At 61.1% G+C, this 27965-nt stretch overlaps 1 protein-coding gene across 2 annotated transcripts in view; it reads left to right on the top strand.

The window, feature by feature from the left end:
* Positions 1–255: 255 nt before the first annotated feature.
* Positions 256–27965, top strand: part of NKAIN1 (sodium/potassium transporting ATPase interacting 1) — a 37854-nt gene continuing 10144 nt past the window's right edge. Inside the window, exons 1-3 of one of the 2 annotated variants that reach the window (XM_032132606.1) lie at positions 256–565; positions 25762–25899; positions 26279–26359. In XM_032132606.1, coding sequence (XP_031988497.1) covers positions 512–565; positions 25762–25899; positions 26279–26359 — 273 coding nt within the window. In that variant the 5' untranslated portion in view covers positions 256–511. The remainder of the gene's footprint in view (positions 566–25761; positions 25900–26278; positions 26360–27965) is intronic. The other variant, XM_032132607.1, reaches the window with a different exon arrangement.

The raw sequence follows: 27965 nt of genomic DNA, 5'->3' as shown, positions 1-27965 counted from the left end.
TCCCTCGCCCCCGGGGGCCGCCAAGGGCTCGGCGCGGCGCGGCGTGCCCGGCCCCCCCCCCGCCCCGCCCGGCCGCGCCGCCCGCCGCGCCCCGCCGGCTGCCGCGTCCCGCCTTGTTCCGGCCGCGCCGCCCGGCCCCGCCCGCGCCCCCCGCCCGCCCGCCCGGGGCGCGGAGCGCGGCTGTGCGGGAGACAATAGCGGAGCGGGCGGCTCCGCGCCGGGCCGGGCCGGGGATGGGCGGCCAGGGCTGCGCGGCCCCGCGGCCCCCGCGCCGCCCGAGCGGGCTGTAGCGGGGCGGGGGGCGGAGGGAGAAGGGGGCGATGCCCCGCGCCGAGCTCAGCCCGCCGCTGTGCTGAGCCGGCGGGGCTGGCCGGAGGCTGGAGAGCAGAACATGGTGCTGGAGCCCCCCGTGACGCTCCCCGGGTGGCCAAGGGGCGGCTGGTGAGGAGCTGGAGCGCGGCGGAGAAGCGAGGCCACGGTGAGGGAGCCCCGAGGATCCGGCTGGGGAGCCATGGGGAGATGCAACGGGCGATGCACGCTGGTGGGATTCTGCTGCCTGCAGCTGGTAAGGCTCATCGGCATGCCGGGGGTGCTTTGTGCGAGATGCTGCCTGTCACCGCTCCCCACGCCGCCTCGGCGGTGACCTTGTGTTGGGACCAGCTCGGGGATGGCTCACCATCACCCAAAAAAAGCCCACAGAAAAGGAAAAATGCTGATCTAAAAGATCGGCAATGCCACCCTCATCTCCTGCCTCAAGCCAGCGCTGGCCGGGGAGATGGATGGGGACCGGTTCCCTGCGCTGTCAGTGCCCGAGGTTGTGTCTCCAGCAGGTGTGAGCTTTGTTCCCAACTGCAATCTCTTCCCTCCGAGTTCACTCCCGCCCGCGGTTTCCCATTCTGGTGACTCCACGGATGTGTCTCGGGGTGCGCTGGTCCCCTGAGTCGGGGCGAGAGGGAAACTTGGAGCCGCTGCCAGCACTTTGGAAACTCTCCCGCTCCTGAGCGGGACCCACCTGCCCGCGGCGTGGGGGACACCGGCAAGGAGAAAGGAGAGGGTTGATTTTAACGGGGTTGTCGGGTTTCGTGACGATTCGGTGCCGCGCTTGCCGCCGCCCGAGAATCAATCTTCATCAGGCTCTGCCAGAGGAGCCGGCGAAGGGAGCGCGGGGGGGATCCGGGGGGTTTCTGCTCAAACCAGCGCCAGCGAGGTTGCGATTAATTATCCCGGCAGGGTGGTGCGTTAATGGAGAATCAGCAGCCTCCAACTTGCCCCCGCGGCCGTGCCGGGCTCGTCACGGCGAGGAGAGCAGGGACGGACTGCTGAAATCTGTGGGGTCAGCTCGTGGTGTCCCCGGGGACAGGGGGTGATGGATGGATGGACGCAGCGCTGGAAACGGGCTCCAGAGCCCTCTGGAGATGATGGTGGCATCCTGCTGACAGGCACTTTCTTCCCAGCTCTTGCTCATTCTTCATCCCTCACAAGGCAGCGGGTGGGGAGGGGTCCCCACTTGTGGATGGGAGGGACACGAGGGGGGTGGGGGAGCTCTGAAGGCAGTGCTCAGCCCTGGGCAGCAGAGGCACAGTGGAATCATTCCTGGGCTGAGGTCCCTCCATTCCCGGGAGTGGCCTCTGTGTCCCCAGCTGTCCCCTGGGTTGGGGCTGTGAAGTCCCGCTTGGCGTTTTGCTCCCCTGATTCAGGATCAATCCAACGAGGTTCTCCAGGTGTGCAGGAGTTTCCTGGCTTTTGGTCACATCCCTTTTTAGCACTTAGCTCCCAGCCAGGTGTGTTGGTGATTATTCCCCGAGATATCCCAGATCCGGGAGATTTTAATCTGTTCATTTCGGGGGAACACTGAATTGGTGCGAGCTCCCGGGCTGGGAGAGCAGCTCCTGCTCACACCCAACGAAACTTTGTGCTGCTAATCGGGGTCAGGCTGTCCCCTCCACCCTCACCCCATGTCCTGCTTCTGTTGGCATCCCCAAAGGCTCAGCTCCAGTCCCTTAGCAGGGACCTTTCCACTCCAGGCTCATCCCCTCTCATCCTTTGGGAGGTTCTCCAAAGCTCCTTCCTGGCTTTGGAGGCAGCAGCTTCCACCCCACCAGCCGTGGGGAGATGCCCCCGACCCTCAGCTCCTCATCCCGGGGCGAGGGGTCTGGGTGCCCACCCACGGCCCTGTGCTGAGCCAGCCCCTGGAGACTGGAGGTGGCAGTGCCACCCAGGTGTCCCCTGGGGTGACCAAGGCCACCCTGAGGTGACACGGCACCTGGATCAGGCAGAGCCGAGGTTTGGGATGGATCCATAGGGAGCGGGGATGATTCCTGACCCCATCCCCACTCCCCTCCTCTGCTTCACCCCGACATGGGGCTGGCACGGGGTGCGCCCAGTCACGGGGCTGGGGTTGTACTGGTGTGTGTGGGGCTGCCTGGAAGGCCGTGCCCCGCGGCTGCAGGACCAGCTCGTGCCAAGATGGGGCTGCCCAGGGGTGGCACCGGTTTGCCGAGCCCCCCTCCCGGCCAGCCTGGGCCTCGGTGTCCCTTAAACATCAGCGTGATGACATCCAGCCCTCCCTGGGGTGAGGCCACCGTCCCTCTCTGGTCCTCACTGCCCGGCCCAGGCACCTTCCCGTGGCTCCCCGTGTGTCACCGTCACCCCACAGACACCTTCCCCTGGCTCCCCGTGTGTCACCGTCACCCCACAGACACCTTCCCCTGGCTCCCCGTGTGTCACCGTCACCCCACAGACACCTTCCCGTGGCTCCCCGTGTGTCACCGTCACCCCACAGACACCTTCCCGTGGCTCCCTGTGTGTCACCATCACCCCACAGACACCTTCCCGTGGCTCCCCGTGTGTCACCGTCACCCCACAGACACCTTCCCGTGGCTCCCCGTGTGTCACCGTCACCCCACAGACACCTTCCCGTGGCTCCCCGTGTGTCACTGTCACCCCTGGTCACCTTTCACACTCCAGTTGGTTTGACCCCCTGGTCCCAGGGATGCTCTGGAGGCTCCAGGCCCCGGGTGCTGCTGGCACCCACTGAGCACAAGGTCCCTGATCAGAGGGGCCCTGCAGAGCCCTGCCCGCTCCACGCCACACCTGAACCAGCTTGGCAAACTGGTTTTTGGGCCATGGCACCACAGGGAGCTGCTTTGGAGCTCCAAATCCTCCAAGCTCCTTCACCCCTGGTGAGGCCACGCTGCGAGTGCTGGGTGACCCCAGTCCTGGGAACAAGCAGCACCCACTGGATTTTGCCTCCATTTATGGTTTTTTCCCTGGAAAACTCCTCTTACCAAACACCCACCGGCCCTGCCCCGCCTCAGGAGGGGCCACCAGCAGATATTCATGATAACAAGGTGGGATGAAATCAAAACTCCGGGGTTTTGCTGGTTGTTCCTACCACCTGGGAGACCCAAACCTGTCCCTGTGAGCCGGTGTTGTCGGATTCACCTTTTCTTTATGGGAAGTGGGAGCTGCTGAGGGGCTTGGGTGGAACAGGGACCCGAGGTGACACTGCCCTGCTCGGGCACGGGGGTGTGGGAGCCTCAAGGCACAACATTTGTAAACTCTGCAGCCCGGTGGCGTTGGGACTGCTGTGCTGCTGCCCGGGGCTGTGCCAGCCTTGGTGGCAGTGATAGGGGACATCGGGGCATCGGGATATCGGGACATCATCGGGACATGCGCTGCTGGCAGCCGAGGTCAGGCCGGATCTGTCCAGCTGCTGTCACACGTCCCGTGGCCACCCCGCTCTGCGCCCCGGGGCCGCGCTCAGGCGCTGGTGCAGGATGGTTTCCCTCGAGCTGGCTCCTTCTCCGTCCCCAGCCGGCGATCGCACTGCCCCTCCCGTGGGGCGCCTGGGGACGCGAGGCCGCTCAGCCTGGGTGGGGACAGGGACGCTCCGCGCTCCCACCTCCGCCTGGCACAGCCGGGAGCCGCTTCCAACCGGGCTCTCGTTTCCTTCTTTGTTTCTCTCGTTCTCCTTTAATTGGCTGGAGAAGCAGAGCTGAGTTGGCACCTCCCGCCTGCCGGAGCCTGCCAGGCTGGCGGGGTGCGGTGCGGGGCCGTGCGGTGCCATTCAGTGCCACGCGGTGCCACGCGGTGCCACGCGGTGCCATTCGGTGCCACGCGGTGCCATTCGGTGCCACGCGGTGCCACGCGGTGCCACGCGGTGCCATGCGGTGCCACGCGGTGCCATTCAGTGCCACGCGGTGCCACGCGGTGCCATTCGGTGCCGTGCGGTGCCGTGCGGTACCATGCGGTGCCATGCGGTGCCATTCGGTGCCACGCGGTGCCACGCGGTGCCATGCGGTGCCGTGCGGTGCCATTCGGTGCCGTGCGGTGCCGTGCGGTGCCGTGCGGTACCATGCGGTGCCATGCGGTGCCGTGCGGTGCCATTCGGTGCCACGCGGTGCCACGTGGTGCCACGCGGTGCCATTTGGTGCCATTCGGTGCCGTGCGGTGCCGTGCGGTGCCATTCGGTGCCACGCGGTGCCACGCGGTGCCATTCGGTGCCACGCGGTGCCACGCGGTGCCACGCCAAGCCGGCAGCGGCAGCCCCGCTCCCTGCAGGGCTGGGGCGCAGCAGAGCGGCCGCGGGTCCATCCCAGCTTCTCCCCGGGCCGTGGGGTCTGCACGGGGCACCGAGACCCTCTGGAATGTGACCCCCGGCTCCAGTCCCGGAGAAGGAGCTCAGGAGTTCGGCTTAAGGAGGGATGAAGGGAGGGGATGGTCCTTCATCCCCAGCCCTGTGCGACAGCGCGACCCCTCGGGGCTCCGTGGCCCTCCCGTCCCCTTCTGTTCTCCCTTCCTGCTCTGATTTCCCTGGATTTGGCCACCACCGGGAGCACCGGTGGGAGCCACCCGCCTCCTCCCTGCCGGCATCTTTTGTCCTCGCACGGCTCCGGGTGCTCAGCGCGGGGATGGCCCGGGGACCGCGGGGCCGGGGCTGCCCCCGGGCGCATCCCCCCCGCCGGGAGAGGGGAAAGGAGCCCGGGCTGAACTCGGGATGGAGGTTTTCAATTACACAATTAAATGCACAATTAGGTGTAATTACCAGCGCTCGGAAGGTGCGACTGTTCATAATGGGCTTGTAATCTACTGCCGCCGCTGTTTGTACTGCTCCGCTCCGCTCCCTAATGATTATGGAAAGCTTTCCCATTTGCATGGTTGCCATGGAAATGGGGGGCTGGCAGGAGCGCGGGGAGGGCGAGGGGAGCCCCTCACTGCCCTGAGCCCCCCCCGCTCCCCCACATCCCCTCCCCGTGGGGTGGGAGTGATGGGTGTTCTGTGGGGTCATGGAGGGATGAGGATCCTCCAGGGATGACCAGTGACGAGGATCCAGCGCCGGCCCCAAGGTGGGAGCTGCGTTTTAAAAGCCTGAAAAACCCCACCCCACCTCGTCACCTCCCCGGGCGATCCCTCCGAGAGCCCAGCAGGGACCGAGGCCGTGGGTGGCCGTGGGTGGCCGTGGGTGGCCGTGGAGAAGCATCGGCCAGCCCAGACCTCCGCGTGGATGAGCATCCTCCGGCACATCCACATTCCAGGCAGGGCTGTAAAGGTTTATTGACGCGTGTTTGGGAAGGCAGAGCCTCGCAGCTCACAATTAAAACCGCGATTAAAGTGCCGTACGTCTAAATTTGCAGGACCAGCTAATGTGCACCCAGGAGGATTAACGAGGCCGCCTGAAGAACTCCCTAAATCATTCATGGCGGTTCTTAACAGAGCTGGGAGCGAGGGGGACCGGAAAATAAATGTCTCAGAGGGCTGGGCTGTAGAGAAGATAAAGAGGATGAGGCTGAGACCAGGCTGGCCCGACAGCGGAGCCGTCAGAGCCCGGGAAGCAAAGGTTGATGTGAGCAGCAAAGCCTGAAGCAGGTGGGCTCGTGGAGAGCTGGGGAAATGAGTCTTGTCCAGCCAAACCTGGCTCTTGTTTCTTGCTGAGCTCACAGGGTTGGCTGCTGGAAGGGGCTGAGCTGCCCCAGCAATGTCTGGATGCTGATAAGGAATTTGATTTAATCCCAGGTGGCTTCTGCTGGGAAAAAAATTAGCGCTATAAAAAATCAATGCTGCTTGTTTCAGGACTAGGCAGAAAGAGAAGGAATGAAATCATCGCGGGAGGAAAGGTGTGGGATGAGGGGATGGTGGTGAGCAGAGCCCCCCTGGAAGTGCATCCCTGCCAGCCCATGGGGCAGGTGCGTGGCCCTTCCCAAAATCCATTGGCAAGCCATTGGGAGGGGGCTGGGAAGAGGAATCTGAGGGTGGGAGATGTGGCAAAAGAGCCTCTTGAGAGGCTGATCTGAGGGAAGATCACAGAACCCTGCAATGGTTTGGGTGGGAAGGACCTTCAGATCATCCAGTGCCACCCCAGGGACATCTCCCACTGTCCCAGGCTGCTCCAGCCCCAATGTCCAGCCTGGCCTTGGGCACTGCCAGGGATCCAGGGGCAGCCCCAGCTGCTCTGGCAATTCCATGCCAGCCCCTGCCCACCCTGCCAGGGAACAATTCCTTCCCAAGATCCCATCGAATCCTTCCTCTTTTAATTTAAAGCCTTCCCCCCCCCTTGAAGATGGGGAGGTGGAAGAGATTCCCGGCACCAACAACCCTTAATGCAGGAGAAAAAAGGCAAAACGAGTGAGTTTGGGGGAGAAAAGTGGCTTTTCAGCCCTGAAGGTGATTAACCACAGCCAGAAATTAACTCCGGGCGTGGCGGCCTCTCCCTGCTGCCCTTGGCCAGCGCTTCCCCCAGGCCTGGGGCCGTGTTTGGAAGCTGAGGACCTCAGGGACATCCCCACCACGGTGCCAGTGGCGGCGTTCAGGGGGTGCTGAGTGCCCTGGGCTGTGTATCCCGGCAAAGAGGTTGGGTTTGCTGAGGGAATTCGCTGCTGGAGGATCCGTGAACACCTCGGGAACTCCTCATGATGGTGTTTATCGGCAGGCTCCGAGCCTGGGGAATGCTCTCCCTGCCCGAGGCACCGACGGCTCCCAGCACTTCTTCCCTTTGCAGCGCCTCTCTTGGCTCCTCTCCCCTCGGTTCCTCCGGAGGGAAACCACAGGGAAGGCCTGGAGGGGCTGAATAATTGAGCAGGGAGGGTTTGGGGCTCAACCAGTTCAAAACTCGCTGTGGAGGGATTCAGTTCCCAAAGGGAAACCCACATCCCTCCCCGGGACTGGGACCCGGCTTTGGGCTCCCAGCCCTGCCCCCACAGATGTTGGCACAGCTGGGGTGTGGGAGGATGCTGGGAGCGGCTTCCAGGACACCCTCCCAGGCTCGTGCCCATTCCCAGGGCTGGCAAAGGCTTTGTGTCCCACTGCCCCTCACCCTGGCAATGGGATCCTGCTGGCATCGCCTCTCCTGCCGGGCTGGGGAGCCCTCGGGGTGCTGCAGCCATCGCCTGGGGCTGTCACATCCTCAGGGAAAGGGGCAGGGATAGAAAACCCACAAATCCCTCCCGTCCTGGATGTCCTAACAGCCCCTCCAGCGCCGGCTGCGGGATGCAGGTGATTGTGAATCCATCCCTGCAGCGCCTGGACGAGCCGAGTGCCGGCGGGTGGGAACCTTCCCACCCCTCACCCCGCTGCTCCAGGCTCTATCCCCATCCCTCATCCTCCTGGGATGCCCCGGGATATCCCTGTCCCCTGGAACGCCCTGGGATGTCCCTGTCCCCCTCGCAGTGTGGAACTGGGGGCAGTTTGGCTGGAACTGATGAAGCGTTGGGGTTGAGTGGGGAGGGAACACCATTCCCAGACCCTGGGGGATGCTTGGAGCGGCTCGGGATGGTTCCCTTGGCACTGATTTTTTTCTCCCCTCCCTTCTGAAAGCAGCTGTTTATTTCAATTTCCAAAGTATGGACGTAAGGAGCTGGAAAACTGGGAAGGCAAAGCAGGCAGAGAGCGGCCCCGGCTGTGTTTAAACAGGACATAAAACCCCGAGAGGTTTTTAATAGGATTAATAACAGCTCCCATGCGCTTGAGGGGAAATTTCCCCCTCCGTTGGCTCTCACTGCAGCAGAAGGAGATTTGGGGGGGTAAAACGATGGCCCAAGTGCAGCTTGGGAGCAGTGGGACAGGATGTGTCCCGCTCTGTCCCCACGGGGTCACATTATTTAATAGGCATTTTTCCAGCTGGGATGGAGGTGCTGTGGGGTCCCGCCTTGGGGTGGTGGTTCCCCGTTCAGCATCAGGGATCCCGCACGGACCGGGGGGCTCAGCACATCCCAGGAATTCCAGAGGTTCAGGAAGCAGGAGCTGGGAGGGAGGGAGGGATGCAGGAGGGCACGGGATGGGTTTGGGGTATCCAGGGGGATCCCTGAGCTGGGGGCTGCCTGCAGGACGTGGTGGGCTCAGGCTGGGAATCACCCAAAGGGGATTTCCCACCTTCCCACAGGGGGTGACATCCCGGTGCCACCTCCTGGCGCTGTCCTGGGGACCTGAGGGAGGTGGTGCTGACTGTCCCCGGGTACCCAGGGGCTGGCGGTGACAATGACACTGCAAAGCCACCGGCGCTGGCTGTGTCCTGTCAGCCTGGTCATCCTCACTGCCCACGCCCGGTCCCTAAGCAGGGCCTGGCCGTGCCTGGCCGGGATCACAGCTGTGCTGTCACACTCGGGGGGCACAGCCACACTCGGGGTCACAGCTGTGCTGTCACACTCAGGGGACACAGCCACACTCAGGGTCACAGCTGTGCTGTCACACTCGGGGGACACAGCCACACTCGGGGTCACAGCTGTGCTGTCACACTCGGGGGACACAGCCACACTCGGGGTCACAGCTGTGCTGTCACACTCAGGGGACACAGCCACACTCGGGGTCACAGCTGTGCTGTCACACTCGGGGGACACAGCCACACTCGGGGTCACAGCTGTGCTGTCACACTCAGGGGACACAGCCACACTCGGGGTCACAGCTGTGCTGTCACACTCAGGGGACACAGCCACACTCGGGGTCACAGCTGTGCTGTCACACTCGGGGGACACAGCCACACTCAGGGTCACAGCTGTGCTGTCACACTCGGGGGACACAGCCACACTCAGGGTCACAGCTGTCCTGTCACACTCAGGGGACACAGCCACACTCAGGGTCACAGCTGTGCTGTCACACTCGGGGGACACAGCCACACTCGGGGTCACAGCTGTGCTGTCACATTTGGGGACACAGCCACACTCGGGGTCACAGCTGTGCTGTCACACTCGGGGGACACAGCCACACTCGGGGTCACAGCTGTGCTGTCACACTCAGGGGACACAGCCACACTCAGGGTCACAGCTGTGCTGTCACACTCGGGGGACACAGCCACACTCGGGGTCACAGCTGTGCTGTCACACTCAGGGGACACAGCCACACTCGGGGTCACAGCTGTGCTGTCACACTCAGGGGACACAGCCACACTCAGGGTCACAGCTGTGCTGTCACACTCGGGGGACACAGCCACACTCGGGGTCACAGCTGTGCTGTCACACTCAGGGGACACAGCCACACTCGGGGTCACAGCTGTGCTGTCACATTTGGGGACACAGCCACACTCGGGGTCACAGCTGTGCTGTCACACTCAGGGGACACAGCCACACTCAGGGTCACAGCTGTGCTGTCACACTCAGGGGACACAGCCACACTCGGGGTCACAGCTGTGCTGTCACATTTGGGGACACAGCCACACTCGGGGTCACAGCTGTGCTGTCACACTCAGGGGACACAGCCACACTCGGGGTCACAGCTGTGCTGTCACATTTGGGGACACAGCCACACTCGGGGTCACAGCTGTGCTGTCACACTCAGGGCTCACAGCCACACTCGGGGTCACAGCTGTGCTGTCACACTCAGGGGACACAGCCACACTCGGGGTCACAGCTGTGCTGTCACACTCAGCGTTCACAGCCACACTCGGGGCTGCTCTGTTGCTGGCCTCTCAGGCTAATTATCTTGATTGGGGCTAATTAGCACTCTGGGGCACTCCGGTCTCTTCCCATGGCCGGATCGATAGCGAGGCCCTTTCCCAGGATGTGTATCCTCGGAACACCGGGAATGCGGCACCGGGGGACGGAGAGGAGCCGGAGCAGGGCGGCTTTGCTTCCCCGGGCCTCGTGCCGGGGCAGGAAAACGTGGAACCTTTGGTGGGTGGGATTTGGGAAGCCAAAGGGCTGCGGGTGGCCTCGGTGACTGCCCCAGTTCGGGAACTGGGGCTGCAGGGAGCTGTGGGAATGTCCCTGGAACGGTGCCACTCCCCCGGGCGCACTCGTGCCACCCCGCAGGGACTCCCAGGTACAGACCGCGAGTGGGAAATGGCCCAGGGGGAGGAGGAAGCTCAGGGTGGGAATCGGGGATGCTCAGGGCGCTTGGGCGGGGTGCTTGAGGTGGTTGGGGTGGGAATGGAGGGTGCTCGGGGTCAGAGTGAAGGGTTCTTGGGGTGGGAATGGAGGGTGCTCGGGGAGCGGAGGGTGCTTGAGGTGGTTGAGGGGGAGTCGGGGGCGCTCCGGGTGAGCACGGGGGATGCTCGGAGTGGGACTGGAGGGTTCTTGGGATGCTGAAACTGCCGGGAGCCCCAGGGAAAACCTGCCCGTGCTCTAATTCCGTGCGGGAACGGCTCGGATTAATGGTGGTGCTCAGCCACCGCCGGCAAGTGTCACGCTGGGAGTCCTTGTCCCGTCCTCCCGGGCTCTGTCCCCTCCTTTCCACGCCACTGGATCTCAGGAGAGGTGACAGCCGTGGCTGTGGCTTCCAGCCGGGTCCCCCCCGCCTTGATTTGTGTCCCCCAGCCCCGGGAAGGGTCCCGGGTCCCACCCCGTGGTTGCAGCAGCCGGGCCCGGGGTCACAGCTTTGCACAAACCCTTTGCGGCCTCAGGTTTGGGGTTTCTCTGCTTTTCGCTGCCCTGTTTTGGATCAGGAACGAGCCCTGTCCCTCTCACCCACCCTGGGGACACCTGGCGTCTCCATCTGTGCCTGCGGGACCCCCTCAGCTCCTGTCCCTTGCTGTCCCCTCCTCTGCTGCCACTTCCAGCCCGTCTCCGGCCGCTTGCCAATTCCCCTCGGCAGCTGCCGGCACTCTCAGGCGAATCCGTCCTTCCCTGGCCCTTTTCCGCAGCATCTGGCACCGTTTTCCCTCGGCTCGGGGAGTGGGGACACAGCCAGAGCCCTGTGACGGGCGTGGGGTGGCACCGGGCTGGCACCGAGTCCCCGTGGCCGTGTGAGGACTGCTGGCGTGGTGGCTGCGGGGGTGGTCACGGAGCAGCTGGGGGGGGTCTGAGGTGGCACTGGGGGGTGGCACTGGGGGATGGCACCGGAGGGTGGCACCTGGGTGTGGGCGGTGGCATCCCAGGGCCATTGAGTGGGCAATGGGCAACCCCCGGGCCGTGGGTGGCACAGCCAGGCTGGGGTGGGGACAGCCTGGGGACGATGCTGCGGGGTTGGGACCAGGCGTGGGGGGGTTCCCCAGGGGCTGGGGGTCCCCGTGCCCAGCCTGGCTGGGCCTCAGTCCCCCCCAGCTCCCGGCTCTGCCGCTGCCTGTGGTCACCCTGTGCTCCTGGGGGACACCCGGGATGTCCCCCATCCCCCCGGGAGGGACCAGGGCAGGGTCTGGAGCAATGGGAATTTCAGGATCAGTGTTTTATTCCCTGTTTTGTTCCCTCCTGGGAATTTGCCTCGTGGCTCCCCCAAGAATCCCATTCAGCAGCACAGCCTGGTGCTGCTGTGACCAATAAACACCACTGGTTATTAAAATTTTATTTCTATATTTTTAATCTCTTTTTTTCCCCCGGAGCTCCGCAGTTGTGTGCTGGTGGCCTGTGGAGGGGTTTAGGGCCCCCAGTCCCTTCCAGTGTGGGGGTGAGGACATCCCTGTCCCATTCCCAACCCCTCCTTGGGCTGCATCCCACCCGGATTTCAGCCCCTTCCAGAGCTGCTGCCCCCGAGCCCAGCCTGGGTCTGATCCTGGGTCTGATCCTGGGTCTGATCCTGGTCCAGCACCACCGGGAGCTGAGGGTCTCTGGAGAATTTGGGGTGAATTTGGGGTGTCTGTGTGGGGCTCTTTGGTGTCAGGAGCCGTATTTAGGGACACCCTCGCCCATTTGGGGCTGGTTTGTGCCCCATTAGGTGCAGGTCCTCTCCATCACCCATCCAGGACACGGGTGCTGCCCCCCAGCTTTGGCACCCACAGGCCCCAAACCCTCCCCTCTTTTGGGTGCACCCACAGCGGGAATGAGGATTTCCACCTCAAAATGTGGGGGGAAGTCCCAGCCCAGCAGCACCCACAGCCTGGGCACATTTGGGGGTCCCCAGCATTTTGGGGTTCTCCTGTGGGTCCTGCCATGGGAAATGGTGCTCTGGGCTCTCCCCATGTCCCCCTGCCCCATCCTCTCCTCCATGAGGGGGATGCCGACCCCACTAATGACCCCAACCTCGCTAACGACCCCATCCCCCACCTCGCAGCAGCCCCAGGCCCTAATTATTTTCAATCCAACGCCCTCCCCCGCAGAAGGAGCTGCGCGGCGGCGGGGTCGGGGTCCCGCGGGGAGGTGGCACTTCCCAGACAAAGCAAACCCGGCCCTAACAAAGGGCCTTGAATTATACATGGGGCGAGGGCTCGGCAATTAGCGGCGCCCTCGTTAGCGGGATCGCGGGTGGGGTCGGTGTCCCCCACCCTGCAGGGCAGGGGAGGGAGCAGGGAACACGTGGGGAGCTCCAGAGCCCCATTTCCCATGGCTGGGGGCCCCACAGAGGGACCCCAAGGAGTGGTGGGAGCATCACTGCCGTGTCCTCGGCACAGCGGGTCCCACATGGGGAGCGTCCCCAGCCCTTGGCGCTGCTGGGTTGGGTTTTCCCTAAATATTTTCGTGAGGAAAACCTCATCCCTCCCGTGGGTGCATCCGTACGGGGGATGGGGTGGGGCAGCACCCGACACCCAGCAGGCGCAGCCTTCCCGCCTGCTTACACTGGAAAAAGCAATTTGGGGGGAAAATCCCAGTTTCCCCGGTGTGGGGCTGGCCCTGATGGCAGGGGGACGGGCTCACAGCCCTGCTGGATGTAGGGGACTGCTGCAGGGTTCGGGATGTCGCCTGTCGCGACACCCCGGTGTCGCATCTTGTCATTAAGGGATCCGTCGGAGCGGAGCGGGAGGGCCCTGGGTGGATCCAGCCCTGGGAGCTGCTCGTCCACCGCCCCCACCCCACAAAGGGGCTGGAAACCCCCATCCCAAAAACCCCTCCTGCAGGCGGGGGGGATGAGGGGAGGGTGAAGCAATTAATAAAAGCAATTTTTACGGCTGGTTAAGGAGTCTCTAATGAGCTCCCGAGCGCGGCGGCTGCCGGGGGCTGCGGTTAATGACGCACCGGGGGCCACGGCACGCGGCCGGCACGTCCTGCCCGGGATGAACGGGAAAGGGATCAGTGGGATCTGCAGCAAAGGGATCGGTGGGATCGACAGCAGAGGGATCATTGGGATCGATAGCAGAGGGATCATTGGGATCCACAGCAGAGGGATCAGTGGGATCCACAGCAGAGGGATCAGTGGGATCGATAGCAGAGGGATCATTGGGATCAGCAGCAGAGGGATCAGTGGGATCCACAGCAGAGGGATCAGTGGGATCCACAGCAGAGGGATCATCGGGGTCAGCAGCAGAGGGATCATTGGGATCCACAGCAGAGGGATCATTGGGATCAATAGCAGAGGGATCAGTGGTATCCACAGCAGAGGGATCATCGGGGTCAGCAGCAGAGGGATCATTGGGATCGATAGCAGAGGGATCATCGGGGTCAGCAGCAGAGGGATCATTGGGATCAGCAGCAGCAGGATCATTGGGATCAGCAGCAGAGGGATCATTGGGATCGATAGCAGAGGGATCATTGGGATCAGCAGCAGAGGGATCATTGGGATCGATAGCAGAGGGATCATTGGGATCAGCAGCAGAGGGACCATTGGGATCGATAGCAGAGGGATCATTGGGATCGATAGCAGAGGGATCATTGGGATCAGCAGCAGAGGGATCATTGGGATCGATAGCAGAGGGATCATTGGGATCCACAGCAGAGGGATCATTGGGATCAGCAGCACAGGGATCAGTGGGATCGATAGCAGAGGGATCAGTGGGATCGATAGCAGAGGGATCATTGGGATCAGCAGCAGAGGGATCATTGGGATCGATAGCAGAGGGATCATTGGGATCAGCAGCAGAGGGACCATTGGGATCGATAGCAGAGGGATCATTGGGATCGATAGCAGAGGGATCATTGGGATCAGCAGCAGAGGGATCATTGGGATCGATAGCAGAGGGATCATTGGGATCCACAGCAGAGGGATCATTGGGATCAGCAGCACAGGGATCAGTGGGATCGATAGCAGAGGGATCAGTGGGATCGATAGCAGAGGGATCATTGGGATCAGCAGCAGAGGGATCATTGGGATCGATAGCAGAGGGATCATTGGGATCAGCAGCAGAGGGATCATTGGGATCGATAGCAGAGGGATCATTGGGATCAGCAGCAGAGGGATCATCGGGATCGATAGCAGAGAGATCATTGGGATCGATGGCAGAGGGATCATCGGGATCAGCAGCAGAGGGATCATCGGGATCGATAGCAGAGGGATCATCGGGATCAGCAGCAGAGGGATCAGTGGGATCGATAGCAGAGGGATCATTGGGATCAGCAGCAGCGGGATCATCGGGATCGATAGCAGAGGGATCATCGGGATCGATGGCAGAGGGATCATTGGGATCGATAGCAGAGGGATCATCGGGATCGATAGCAGAGGGATCATCGGGATCAGCAGCAGCGGGATCATTGGGATCAGCAGCAGCGGGATCATCGGGATCGATAGCAGAGGGATCATCGGGATCGATGGCAGAGGGATCATTGGGATCGATAGCAGAGGGACCATCGGGATCAGCAGCACAGGGATCATTTGGATCGATAGCAGAGGGATCATCGGGATCAGCAGCACAGGGATCAGTGGGATCAGCAGCACAGGGATCAGTGGGATCGATAGCAGAGGGACCATCGGGATCAGCAGCAGAGGGATCATCGGGATCAGCCGCAGAGGGATCATTGGGATCGATAGCAGAGGGATCATTGGGATCAGCAGCAGAGGGATCATCGGGATCAGCAGCACAGGGATCAGTGGGATCGATAGCAGAGGGACCATCGGGATCAGCAGCAGAGGGATCATCGGGATCAGCCGCAGAGGGATCATTGGGATCAGCAGCAGAGGGATCATTGGGATCGATAGCAGAGGGATCATTGGGATCAGCAGCAGAGGGATCATCGGGATCAGCAGCAGAGGGATCAGTGGGATCGATAGCAGAAGGACCATCGGGATCAGCAGCAGAGGGATCATTGGGATCAGCAGCAGAGGGATCATTGGGATCGATAGCAGAGGGATCATTGGGATCAGCCGCAGAGGGATCATTGGGATCAGCAGCAGAGGGATCATCGGGATCAGCAGCAGAGGGATCAGTGGGATCGATAGCAGAGGGATCATCGGGATCAGCAGCAGAGGGATCATCGGGATCAGCCGCAGAGGGATCATTGGGATCAGCAGCAGAGGGATCATCGGGATCGATAGCAGAGGGATCATTGGGATCGATAGCAGAGGGATCATTGGGATCAGCAGCAGAGGGATCAGTGGGATCAGCCGCAGAGGGATCATTGGGATCAGCAGCAGAGGGATCATCGGGATCGATAGCAGAGGGATCAGTGGGATCAGCAGCAGAGGGATCATTGGGATCAGCAGCAGAGGGATCATCGGGATCAGCCGCAGAGGGATCATCGGGATCGATAGCAGAGGGATCATTGGGATCAGCAGCAGAGGGATCAGTGGGATCGATAGCAGAGGGACCATCGGGATCAGCAGCAGAGGGATCATCGGGATCAGCCGCAGAGGGATCATTGGGATCAGCAGCAGAGGGATCATCGGGATCGATAGCAGAGGGATCATTGGGATCAGCAGCAGAGGGATCATCGGGATCGATAGCAGAGGGATCATTGGGATCAGCAGCAGCGGCTCCTTCGCTGAAGGAGTCTCTCGGATATTCCGGGTTCATTGGATCCCTCCGGGCGCCTCTGCAGCTCCCGCAGTTGGGGCGCGCTGAGGTGCGGGTGGATGGGTGATGGGAATTCTTGGGTGCTTTGCTCCCGCGGGATCCTGCCGGGATCGCAGCCCCATTGCCGGGGCAGAGCGGCTCCACTCCCACCCCTGGAGGCGGTGACGGGGATGGGGACGGCGGATTTTAGGGACAAGGTTGGTGGGATTGTCATTGAATTCCTCAATGGATACTGAGCAGCACAAATGATGTCCTGGACCCCAAAATGTTGCAGCCCAAAAAGCGTCTCGAGGGCTCGGGAAGCATCCGAGCCCCTTCCGTGCCCCTCACCGCTCCCAGCCCCCGATCCTTTTATGTTCAGCCTGGGAATTTCTATCCCTGCCTCGCACACCCTTGGATGCACCCAGCATCTTCCCCTCGCAGGCTGCTCGTCCAGCCGGGGGGAGACTCCCAAGCCCTCCAGGTTGGAGAAATAAGAATAAATCTCCAATTCTCCAAGAAATTCTCACCCTTGGGGTGTTGCTCCTAAATTTGAGCCCAAGATCCCCCCTATTTAAGACCCAAATCCTCCAAATTTAAACCAAAGATCTCCCATATTTAAGCCCTATCACTCAAATTTAAGACCAAGATTTCCCAAATTTAAGCCCAAGATCCAAGATTTAGGCACAAAATCCACCAGATCCAAGACCAAGATCCCCAAATTCCAGCCCCAAACGCCCCAAGATTTAAGCACCAGGGATGGGAGCGGGCAGTGGGGGCTGGTGCCCCTCACCCGGATCCGTGGGTGCCCGTGGGTTGTGGAATTACCCCGAGGAGAGGGAAATCCACCGGGGTTATCCCAAAAATCCCTTTTGTGCCGGCAGCTCCATCCTCGCCGGGCGGCCGAATCCCTCAGTCCTGCGTGCTTTTATCCCGGGTTTTAACGCTTAAAAACGGGATAAATGGGAAGAAAACACCCCCACCCGTCGGGCTGGGTGGGTGCACATGGGGACTACCTCCAGACATCCCCTTCATCCCTCCAGGATGTGGGAGCGTCCCTTCCTCCTCCAAAACAATCCCAGGAAAATCAATATTTTGGGAGCCGTTTCGCCTCCCCACCGGCTGCCGCCGGCTGCTCCTTTCGCAGGGATTATTTTCGCTCCCCGGCTCATTAACGGGGTTGTTACCAGGCAGATTTCCTCACCCGAGCTTCTCCTTCCCAGCCCGCGGGCCGTGGGAGGAGGGAATGCCGGTTTCCATAGCGATGCGCTTGGCTTTAATCAGGGTTTCTTCCCTGGGAGAATTGATTACGGAAAGTGTCACTAAATAAGTCGGTAAATTGGATTTTTTTTGGTGTATATATATATATAATATATTCATTTTTTACCTCCCTTCTATCGGATTGTATTAACGGGGTCTTTGAGGCGTCGGTTGAGGTTTGGGGAAAAATACCTCTGGCTTCTCCCGGATGTCGGGATAAAGGAGGGAACCGGGAGAATTAGCATGGAAATTGCCTGCGGCTTAATCCTTGTGCTTCGCGGGCTGCTGGGGGCAACCCCTCCGGGATCCCTCCTGTCCCATCCTGGTGGGCTTTGGCAAATTTTTGGAGCAGGTTGTCCCATTCCTTTGCTTTTCTGCGCCCGTTCCCCTTCCATGGCCAGCCCCAGGCTTTGCCTGTGTCTCATTCCCAGGATTTGGGATTTAGGGAGTCAGGCTCCCCACACCTCTTCTGGTTTCCCATCTTGTTCCCTCTGTCTGTGCACTGCCCCAAATCTAAACCCAAAATTCCCCCAAATTTAGACTCAAGATCCCCCAAATTTAAGCCCAAGAGCTCCCAAATTTAAGGACAAAATCTCCCCAATTTAAGCCCAATGTCTCCCAAATTTAAGCCCCAAATCCCCCAAATTTAAACCCAAGATCTCCCAAACTTAAGCACTGAATCCCCCCAAATCTAAGCCCCAAATCCACCAGATCTAAGACCAAGATCCCCAAATTCAAGCCCTAACCCCTCCAGATTTCAGCACAAGCTCTCCCAAATCTTAGAAGAAGATCCCAAAATTAAGCCCCAGCTCCCCCAGACCTAAGCCAACCATTCTGCAAATTTAAGCCCAAAACCTCCCAGATTTAAGCCCAAGTTTCCTCAGACCTAGGCCCAAGATCTCCCAGGTTTAAGCCCACATTCCATCCCCAAACCTACAGATTAAAGCCCAAAGACCCCCCAGGTTTAAGCCCTGAGCCATTCCCCATTTGCTTGTGGGGTTTTTTGGGGATCTTCCCTTCATTTTAATGAAGGCTGCACCTCTCAGTGGCTTCTGCTGGGAGTCTCCAACGGGATGAGCGACTGAGGTCCTGGATGAATCCCGATTTTCCTTAGCTGGCTGTTGGTTTGGAGGCGGATCTCCCCGGGAATGACAAACACTTCCGAGGGATCCGTGTTGGAGAGGGACAGGGATTTGTTTGCTGTGGGGTGGGGTGGGATGGGATGGGATTGGGATGGGATGGGTGGAGAGATGGGATGAATGGGATGGGATGGGATTGGGATGAATGGGATTGGGAATGGATGGGTGGGGTGGGATACAGTGGGACAGGATGGGTGGGATGGGTGGGATAGGATCAAGTGGGATGGGATGGGATGGGATGGATTGGATGAATGGATGGGATGGGATGGATGGATGGGATGGATGGATGGGATGGATGGATGGGATGGGATGGATGGATGGATGGATGGATGGATGGGATGGGATGGGATGGGATGGGATGGATGGATGGATGGGATGGGATGGGATGGGATGGGATGGGATGGGATGGGATGGGATGGATGGATGGATGGGATGGGATGGGATGGATGGATGGATGGATGGGATGGATGGGATGGATGGATGGGATGGATGGATGGATGGATGGATGGATGGATGGATGGGATGGGATGGGATGGATGGATGGATGGATGGGATGGGATGGATGGATGGGATGGATGGATGGGATGGGATGGATGGATGGGATGGATGGATGGGATGGATGGATGGATGGATGGATGGGATGGGATGGATGGATGGGATGGGATGGATGGATGGGATGGGATGGGATGGGATGGATGGATGGATGGGATGGATGGATGGGATGGGATGGATGGATGGGATGGGATGGATGGGATGGGATGGATGGATGGGATGGGATGGGATGGATGGGATGGGATGGGATGGATGGATGGGATGGATGGATGGGATGGATGGGATGGATGGATGGATGGATGGGATGGATGGGATGGATGGATGGATGGATGGATGGGATGGATGGGATGGATGGATGGATGGATGGGATGGATGGATGGGATGGGATGGGATGGGATGGATGGGATGGGATGGATGGGATGGATGGATGGGATGGGATGGATGGCTCCTATAGGACAGCAGGCTCTCTGGCCACCCCAGAGATCCTGGCCCTGCTCCCACGGGTCCGGAGCAGCTCCCAGCCCGGTGTCCTCTAGGCACGGCCTTTCCCCAGGGCTGGAGCTTCCCCCCACCCTGCCGTGCCTCAGTTTCCCTGTCAGACCTGCTCCGATGGAGCTGCTGCCCCTGGCCAGGAGAGCAGATGCTCCTGGTGCTGCATGGAGCAGGAATCAGCCCGTTTTCCAGGGAAACTGAGGCACAGCAGGGCAGGATCACAACCTCAGCCTCACCGGAATGCCGGCTCCCGCTGTGGTCACAGCCCCGTGCCTCAGTTTCCCCTCTGGGCTGTTCCCGGTGCACATTCCCCTCTCCGGGGACACTCCTGGCCCCCTCTCACCCCGTCCCACAAGTGCCACCACCCCGTGTGCCCCCAGCAGCGCATCCAAGGTCGCTGCAAGGTGACGCCGGGGGATGCTGAGCACGAGGCCGGCATTAGCGGGATCCTCCCTCCTGCTCCATCCCGAGGGGACGGAGGATTCCCCGCGGGAACATCAAGCCTGGTGGGCGGGAGGGCATCGCGGTGCCGGCCGGGCGGGGAATTGAGCTGCTTCGATCGCCTCGGCTTTCCCTCGGCGTGGAAAAGTTTCCTGGCTGGGAGGCAGGAGGGGGAAAGGGATCCCAGGGCAGCGTTTATGGGATGGTGCCAACAAGGGCTGGGGGCTGTGTCAGAGCCCGGTCAATGCAGAGTTGCATCAGAGTTGAGGGGATGTGGTGTTTTGTCAGAGATTGATCGGTTGGACTCCTGGGGAAATGGGGAATTTGTGGTGTTTTCAGGGAAAAAAATTCCTATTAAGATTCCCGGGGGTCTTTACGGGGGCGCCAGAGCTGTCAGGAGCCAAATGCACCCAAACCCCACAGTCTGGGAGCTGACAGAGCTCAGGGCCTTGTTTTCGGGGTGGAAATGAGGAGGAGCTTCCTCCTGGGGTGAGAATCTTCGGGAGGTGGTGATGGAGAGTCCCCTCTCCCTGTGGGAACACCAAATTCCCTGGATTTCAGCGTGCCCAGCATCTCAGGGCACCGGGAAGGTTTTGGGGGAGTGTCTCAATGCTGTGCCTCAGTTTCCCTTCCCTGTGATGGAGCCAGAACGGGAGGGGCCGGGTTTGATCTGCTCCATTTAGGGGAAATTAAAATAGAATAGAATAGAATAGAATAGAATAAAATAGAATAGAATAGAATAATAAAATGAAATAAAGTAGAATAGAATAAAGTAGAATAGAATAGAATAGAATAGAATAAAATAGAATAGAATAAAATAAAATAAAATAAAATAAAATAAAATAAAATAAAGTAGAATAGAATAAAATAAAATAAAGTAAAATAAAATAAAATAAAATAAAAATAATAAAGTTTATTGCCATTAGCCACCCCAAGGCTGCATTTCCCAGCCCTCCCTGATGGGATGGATGGAGCCGGGAGCACGGATGTGGGATCAGGGCTTGGAGGGCACCCAAGGGTGACACCCGGGTGGGGCCGCCCCCAGGGCTGCATCCCATGGAGCAGATTTCCATCGGGATCCCGGGGTGCAGCGTCCAGACAGGCGCATCCAGCCGGGGCTGCGTTCCCATGGCAACGCCGCCGGATGCGGGAAAATTAAATAAATAAAACTGGGAAAGCCGTGGGGGGATAAAGTGAGAGAGGGGAGGGAAAGCCGTGGGACGGGCGGGGGGTGCTGGGGCCGAAGGACCCCGCACACCGCAGTGCCACATCCCGACCCCAGGGAGCTGGGATGCTCCAGCCACGCCGTGGGAGCTCCGGTCTGGGGGGGTCAAAGGGGCCGTGCAGCCACCGGGAGCCCCCCAAAACCGGCGGCATCCACAAGGGATGGCCCCAGCTGGGGAAGGACCCCATTTGTGCCTCTTTCACCCCAATTTTTGCTCCTGCCGCGGTTTTGCTCCTGCACTGGGGCCTCTTCCCAGCTTGGGGCCGCATCCTGCTCGTCCCCGCGCGATGCTGGAGAGGGATTGATGCCCCGGCGCCTTTAATTTCTCCCCGTCTGCGATTTTGTGGAGGTTTTTGCAGATGGAAGTAGGTCAGGAACTTGTTTCCAAGTCATTAAATGAAGTCCCTGGGTTCGCAGCGCTGTTTGCGCCTCCTCAGCAGCTGCACTCTCCTCTCCTTGAAATCGCGGCCGATTCCCCTTCCCGGGCGGGGGCTGCGCGACGGAGCCGCTTCCCGCGGTTCCCGGGCCTCCCCCTGAGCAAGGGAGGGCGTTGGCAGAGCCCAAATCAGCCAAAATACCTTAAACTGCCTCAAAAAGAGAGGTTGGGGGAGGGAGGGGGCCGGCGAGGGGGGTCGGGGTGGGGATGTGGGATCCTGGATCGCCTTCGGGGTGCGGCCGTCCCTGGGGCTGGGCCGGGATGTGGCCGGAGCTCCAGGGATGCTCCATCACCCCGCGGCTTTGGAGAACATTCCTTAGGGATCGGGCATCCTGCTGCCCAGCCGGACACTGCCCTGGGGGGTTTCTCCCTGAGCACAAACATTTTTTGTTTTTGGGCCAAAACTCCCAGAAATGGGAGGGGGGGAGGTCAGGGACGGGGCGAGCGATGCTCTCGCAGCACCCTCGGTCGCGGCCCGCGGGGAATCAAAGCGGCCAAATCTCTTCAAAACGCAGCGAAATGAGAAGTTAAATCCCCGGCGAGCCTCGGGCATATGGTGTGCGGGAGGAAATCAGCCGGCTGCAGGATAATGACCCATCGGGGGGTCAGGGAGCCCTGCCCGCAGGGGAGGGAGGGAGGGCGGGCGGGAGCTCAGAGCTCAGCCCGAGGTGCAGATGCTGCTGCGGGGATGAAGAGCAGCGGGTAGCCAGGAGCGGCATCCTGCCTGTCCCAGGATCCTGTCCGGTGCCAGCTCCAGGATCCTGACTGTCCCAGGAAGAGAGAGAAGGCTCCAGGGAGAGCTGCGAGCCCCTCGCAGGGCCTGAAGGGGCTCCAGGAGAGCTGCAGAGGGACTGGGGACAAGGGATTCAGGGCCAGGAGCCAGGCAATGGCTTCCCAGTGCCAGAGGGCAGGGCTGGATGGGATCTTGGGAAGGAATTGTTCCCTGGCAGGGTGGGCAGGGGCTGGCATGGAGTTGCCAGAGCAGCTGGGGCTGCCCCGGGATCCCTGGCAGTGCCCAAGGCCAGGCTGGACATTGGGGCTGGGAGCAGCCTGGGACAGTGGGAGGTGTCCCTGCCCATGGAATGGGATGCGCTTCGAAGGTCCCTCCAACCCAAACCATCCTGGGATCCTCTGGTTCCAGGAGAAGGAGTGGGAGCTGCTGGGCAGGAAAGTTCCTGGTTTCCGAGGGTGCTGGCTCTGGGATGTTCATCCAGCGCTCCCCACCTCGGCTGCAGTAGGATTTCTGACCTCGGTTTGTCCGCTGTGCTGGGGAAGGTGCTCCCTGGTGTCCGTGAGATCCTCCCGGCACAGCCAGAGCGGGATCCAGTTCTCCTCATGGGGATTAAGGACTGGGAAAACTTGGAGTGATGGGATGGGTCTGAAAGGTGAAGGTGCCATAATCAGTTCAGGGACAGGAGAGCTCCTCCCCACTTGAGTTTGGCGCCAGCACCCTGGAAAAATCCCATTTTCCTCCAGCTCTGCCTTCCTGGTGCCGCCTCCCCGAGCCCGGGCTGAGCCCCCAGCTCCTGTCCCCAGGAGTGTCCCCTCCTGGCACTGTCCTCCCCTCAGCCAGCGCTGCGGCCTCTCCTGCTTCGCTTTCCCGGGGAAAACACAATCCTGGCAGGCAGCGCGCGGGGACGAGCGGGACCCGCCCCCAGCTGATGGATGCGAACTTTCGGGGCCGATCGATGAACTCGAGAGTGTTTAATTAAGAGGGTGCCCTAAAACTCGTTGTATTGATCAGCCGCGGGTTCATCTTAATTAGCAGCGGGACGGCGTTTGCATCCCGGCTCCAGAGCCCCGGCAGCAGCGGGCGGAGCAGCCGCTGGAGCTGGGAGGGGACGGCGGGCTGGGAATGGGGCTGGGGGTGCTGTGAGCAGCGGGAATTCCCATTCCAGGAGCAGGGCAGCCCGGGAAGGATGCTCTGAGCTCCACAAAACAGTTTCGGGGGGTTGGATGCTGCTGGGAAGTTTCCTGGGAAGTTTTCCGTGCTCGAGGTGAGCCCCGCAGCCAGGGCCGCTGTCACCGAAGGGCCGGGGGGGGCCGCTCGCAGAGCTGGCGCTCCTGAGGGTCCCTCCCAGGGATATTTTATCCCCGCAGGATCGGGGACGATGCTCCCGGGGCTGGAGCAGCCTGAGGAGCAGCACTGAGCTGACAGCGCTCGCTCAGCCCCGCAATTCCCTGTGCAGGATCACCAAACCTGGACCCTCCCGCTGGAGGTCGTGCCTCAGTTTCCCCCCTCGTGAAACACGCGGGGCTGGCCTTGGGAAGCTCTTGGGGTGCCCTTGGGGTGCCCTTGGCAGGCGGTGAGAGCCGGGCAGCTGCAGCCACGCTGCCTTTGTGCCGTCTCTGTTCGTCCCTTACCCTGAAGCTGCATCCCATGAGGACGGGAAAACCGAGATCTGCTCCTCCCACGGACGGAAAAAGCTGGAATAACGCACCCGCGGAGCAGTGCTGGACCTGCCGGGGGGGCTCCAGCAGAGCTCTCCGGGGTAATTAGCAGCCCCTGCTCATCCACGGGTGTTTATCCCTAATTTTGCCTCTCTTTGGGATGAAGAAGGGTTTGGGTTTGGGTTTGGTTCAAGCAGGCTCTTCCCAGCCCCTCCTCTTTCACTCTGTCCCGGCTGGACAGGCTGGAATTAAGGAGCCACCCGGATGCAATCCCATCACTCCAGCTCCACGGGATGCCCTCAGAGGCTCTCCCCAGCCCCATCCCTCAGCTTGGAGCATCCCTGGTCCCCAAAACTCCCATCCAGCTCCCGCTAAGCAGCGCTGCCGACAGCCCCCAGATGGATGGGTGGCCATAAAACCCCGAGCGCCGCGCTCCCTGTATCATTTATTATTTACATCCCTCAATTCGGGAGATTTACAGCCCGGCTGTGAGTATTTCCAGAGGCTGTTTCCTCGGAGAGTTTAAATAGCAGGGAAGTGAATTAAGTTTCGGTGCAAACTCGTCCCGGCCCCGCAGATCCGGGGGCTGCTGCTCCATGGATTTGCATCTCCGTTGATTGAAATCAGGGTCCTGCTGGCACCGATCCAGCGGATCCCATCCCAGGGAGAGGGTGGGGAATGGGATATCGCAGTGGCGGGGTGGAGCTGGGCTGAGGTAGGTGTGGATTAGAGCCCTCAGGAGGGAAATTCGATGAGTATTTGGGGTTTCATGGGTGGGGAAACGGCTGGTGGGAAAAGCTCAGGCAAGGCCTTTCCCCACCTCATTAATTCCCCCCTGTAATTAGGACTCATTAAATCAGACTGGGACACTTCCTGGGACCCCCACGGGTGCTCCCCTGATTCCAGATCCCTCTGGGAGCTGCTGCTGAACGGAGGGGGGGTGCAAAGCCCATTTTTCCTGTGGTTTTCAGGATAAACTCCCCTTTTTTAGGCAGGAAACTGAGGAACGGTGCTCTGGGGAGCACTGGGGACCCTGCAGCTCTCAGGGTGAATCTGGGGCACCTCAAAGAGTGACAGGACAGGGCTGGGTAAGGCAAATGGGAAGAAATTTGGGGTTTCCAGGCTGCTGCCAGCCTGTCCCTGCACCTTGTGGTGTCCCAGCACCCTCGAGTTCCCTGAAACTTCCTTAAAAATTCTCTAGAAAACCACGGCCTCATCCAAAATCTCAGTTTTTTAACTTAAACCCATCGCTGAAGGTTCCGGCGCTCCCACCTCGCCTTTGCTCTCCCCTTCCTTGGAGCTAATCCCGTAATTAAGAGTAATCGAGCCCGAGCCGGCAGCGAGCGGAGCCATCAATAGGTTCTGGGATCAGGGATGGATCCCATCCCCGCCGGCCCTGCCGGGGTGATTTATCCGGCCGCAGCACGGCCTCGTTTATGGATTACAAATGATAACGGCGGTCAGAGCCCGACGGATCCGCGGAGCCGGCGAGGAAGGGCAGGAAATAAAAATACCGGGAGCTGGAGGCTCTTCCCGTGGTGAATCATCCTCCGGGATGGGTTTTCAGCCGCGCCTGAGCCCTGAGTGACGGGGACACTGAGGCACGGACGGTGACAAGCCGACATCTCCTTGCGTTCCCCTTTTAGCTCCGAATGTCCCGAGCAGCGCCTCGCCCGCCGGCCGATGCATCCCACGGACATTCCAGCCTGTTGCAACTCATTATCCATGGAATTCCCAGGAATTTCCAGCTGCTCCTTGCCTTCAGCGCCCCGGGAGCCGTCGCGGTGCCCGGCCCTGATCGCTGCTCCCCTCCCCTGCTCTGTTCCAGGTCGCGGCGCTGGAGAGGCAGATCTTTGATTTCCTGGGGTACCAGTGGGCCCCCATCCTGGCGAACTTTTTACACATCATGGCCGTGATTTTGGGAATTTTTGGGACGATCCAGTACAGATCCAGATACCTCATGATGGTAGGTAGCGCCCTGCGGGTGCAGCAGCGTCACTGCCGGGAGTGGCTCAGCCCCAGGTCCCCTCCTGTATCCCCGGGAACAGAGCAGCCGTGGCTGCCCCTGGATCCCTGGCAGTGCCCAAGGCCAGGCTGGACATTGGGGCTGGAGCAGCCTGGCACAGTGGGAGGTGTCCCTGCCATGGCAGGGGTGGCACTGGGTCATCTTTAAGGTCCCTTTCTCCCCAAACCATGCTGTGAGCTTGTGATTCCATGATCCAAGCCCGGATCCCAGCGGGATGCAGAGGGCGGGGCGGGGCCGGAGCGGGGCCGGAGCGGGGCCGGAGCGGGGCCGGAGCGGGGCCGGAGCGGGCTGTCCGTGCCTGACCGGTCTCCTCTCGCAGTACGCGGTGTGGTTGGTGCTGTGGGTCGGCTGGAACGCCTTCATCATCTGCTTCTACCTGGAGGTCGGGCGCTTGTCACAGGTAATGCCCCCTCCTCCCTCCTCTTCCTCCCCGCATCCTCTTCCTCCTCCATCTTTCCATCCTTCCTGTCCCGTCCTTGCCCTCCTCCTCCTCCTCCTCCTCCTTCCCTGCTCCACAGCTCTTCCCCAAAAGTGTCCCCCCAAGCCCGTGGGTGCCCCCAGCCCCGCAGCAAAGCGCCCACCCGGGTGCCGGGGGTGCCTCCTCGGAGCGCTGAATTCCCGTGGGATGGGATGGGATGGACACAGGGACAGTTCAGGTCGGAGTGACAAGGGGCGGCCGTTTCCTAACCCCAAATTAATTCCCTTTATCTCCAGCGAGGGGATAAAAGAAAGGAGGAACACCGGGAACAGGGATGAGCAACGAGAGGAAAGTTTGGGGCAGAGTTTCTGGCAGGGATGGGGAGGGCTGTGGGTGGGAGGAGGAGACCCCCTGCTGCCTATTCCCAATTTTCCGGAGTTTTCTGGGGCTCCCAGCCGCGGCTGGACAACACTCCTGGCTTTGGGAAGTCACCCTGTGGCGATGGGTGACGGTGGGAGCGGGGCTGTGCCTCCACCACACCCTGGGCTGTTAAATTACAGCTTTTACACAAAAAAAGAGCAAAACCTCCCGCAGGGATGGGGCAGCAGCGGGTGATTTGAGCACCCTCAGCCAGGGTCAGGGTCCCTGTGCCGAGCTGGGCATCCCAGCCCCGCTCTGAGGCTGCCGGGACACCCCAGAGGGCTGGGACAGCCAGCTCCGCTCCCTGCGCTGCCCCAAGCAGGGAACAGCCCTCGGGGGAGGGGGCTCCATGGCCGGGAACACTTCCCGAGTTGCTCCAGGTCATTTGAGGCTCTCCCGAAGCGCAGCAGGATGAGGAGAGGGGGAGGATTCGCTCCCAGCGCGGGTTTTTGGTGGAAATCCCCGCTCCCCGTCACGCCGCGGTGGCACAGCTCCCCCTCGTCCGCTTCCCTGCTCCTCACCCACGTCCTCCGGCTCCACAAACCCAAACCCACTCATTCCCTTTCGGGGTTTTTGCCGCCCCCAGCAGCAAAAATCTTTTAATCCCAGATTGGCGATTTCCTGCGGAGGATGCTCAGCACCGGCAGGGCCGGGGGGACACAGAGGGGCCGGGAGGGCCCTGCGTGGGCTGGGGGCTCACCAGGGGGACCCTCCATGGGCTGGGGGCTCACCAGGGGTACCAGGGGGGACCCTCCATGGGCTGGGGGCTCACCAGGGATACCAGGGGGGACCCTCCATGGGCTGGGGGCTCACCAGGGGGACCCTCCACGGGCTGGGGGCTCACCAGGGGTACCAGGGGGGACCCTCCATGGGCTGGGGGCTCACCAGGGATACCAGGGGGGACCCTCCATGGGCTGGGGGCTCACCAGGGGGACCCTCCACGGGCTGGGGGCTCACCAGGGGTACCAGGGGGGACCCTCCATGGGCTGGGGGCTCACCAGGGGGACCCTCCATGGGCTGGGGGCTCACCAGGGGGACCCTCCATGGGCTGGGGGCTCACCAGGGGGACCAGGGGGGACCCTCCATGGGCTGGGGGCTCACCAGGGGGACCAGGGGGGACCCTCCATGGGCTGGGGGCTCACCAGGGGGACCAGAGGGGGTGGAAAGG

This window comes from Corvus moneduloides, chromosome 23, assembly GCF_009650955.1.
Source record: "Corvus moneduloides isolate bCorMon1 chromosome 23, bCorMon1.pri, whole genome shotgun sequence".
NCBI lineage: Eukaryota > Metazoa > Chordata > Aves > Passeriformes > Corvidae > Corvus > Corvus moneduloides.
This window is presented reverse-complemented; position numbering and strand designations above follow the sequence as displayed.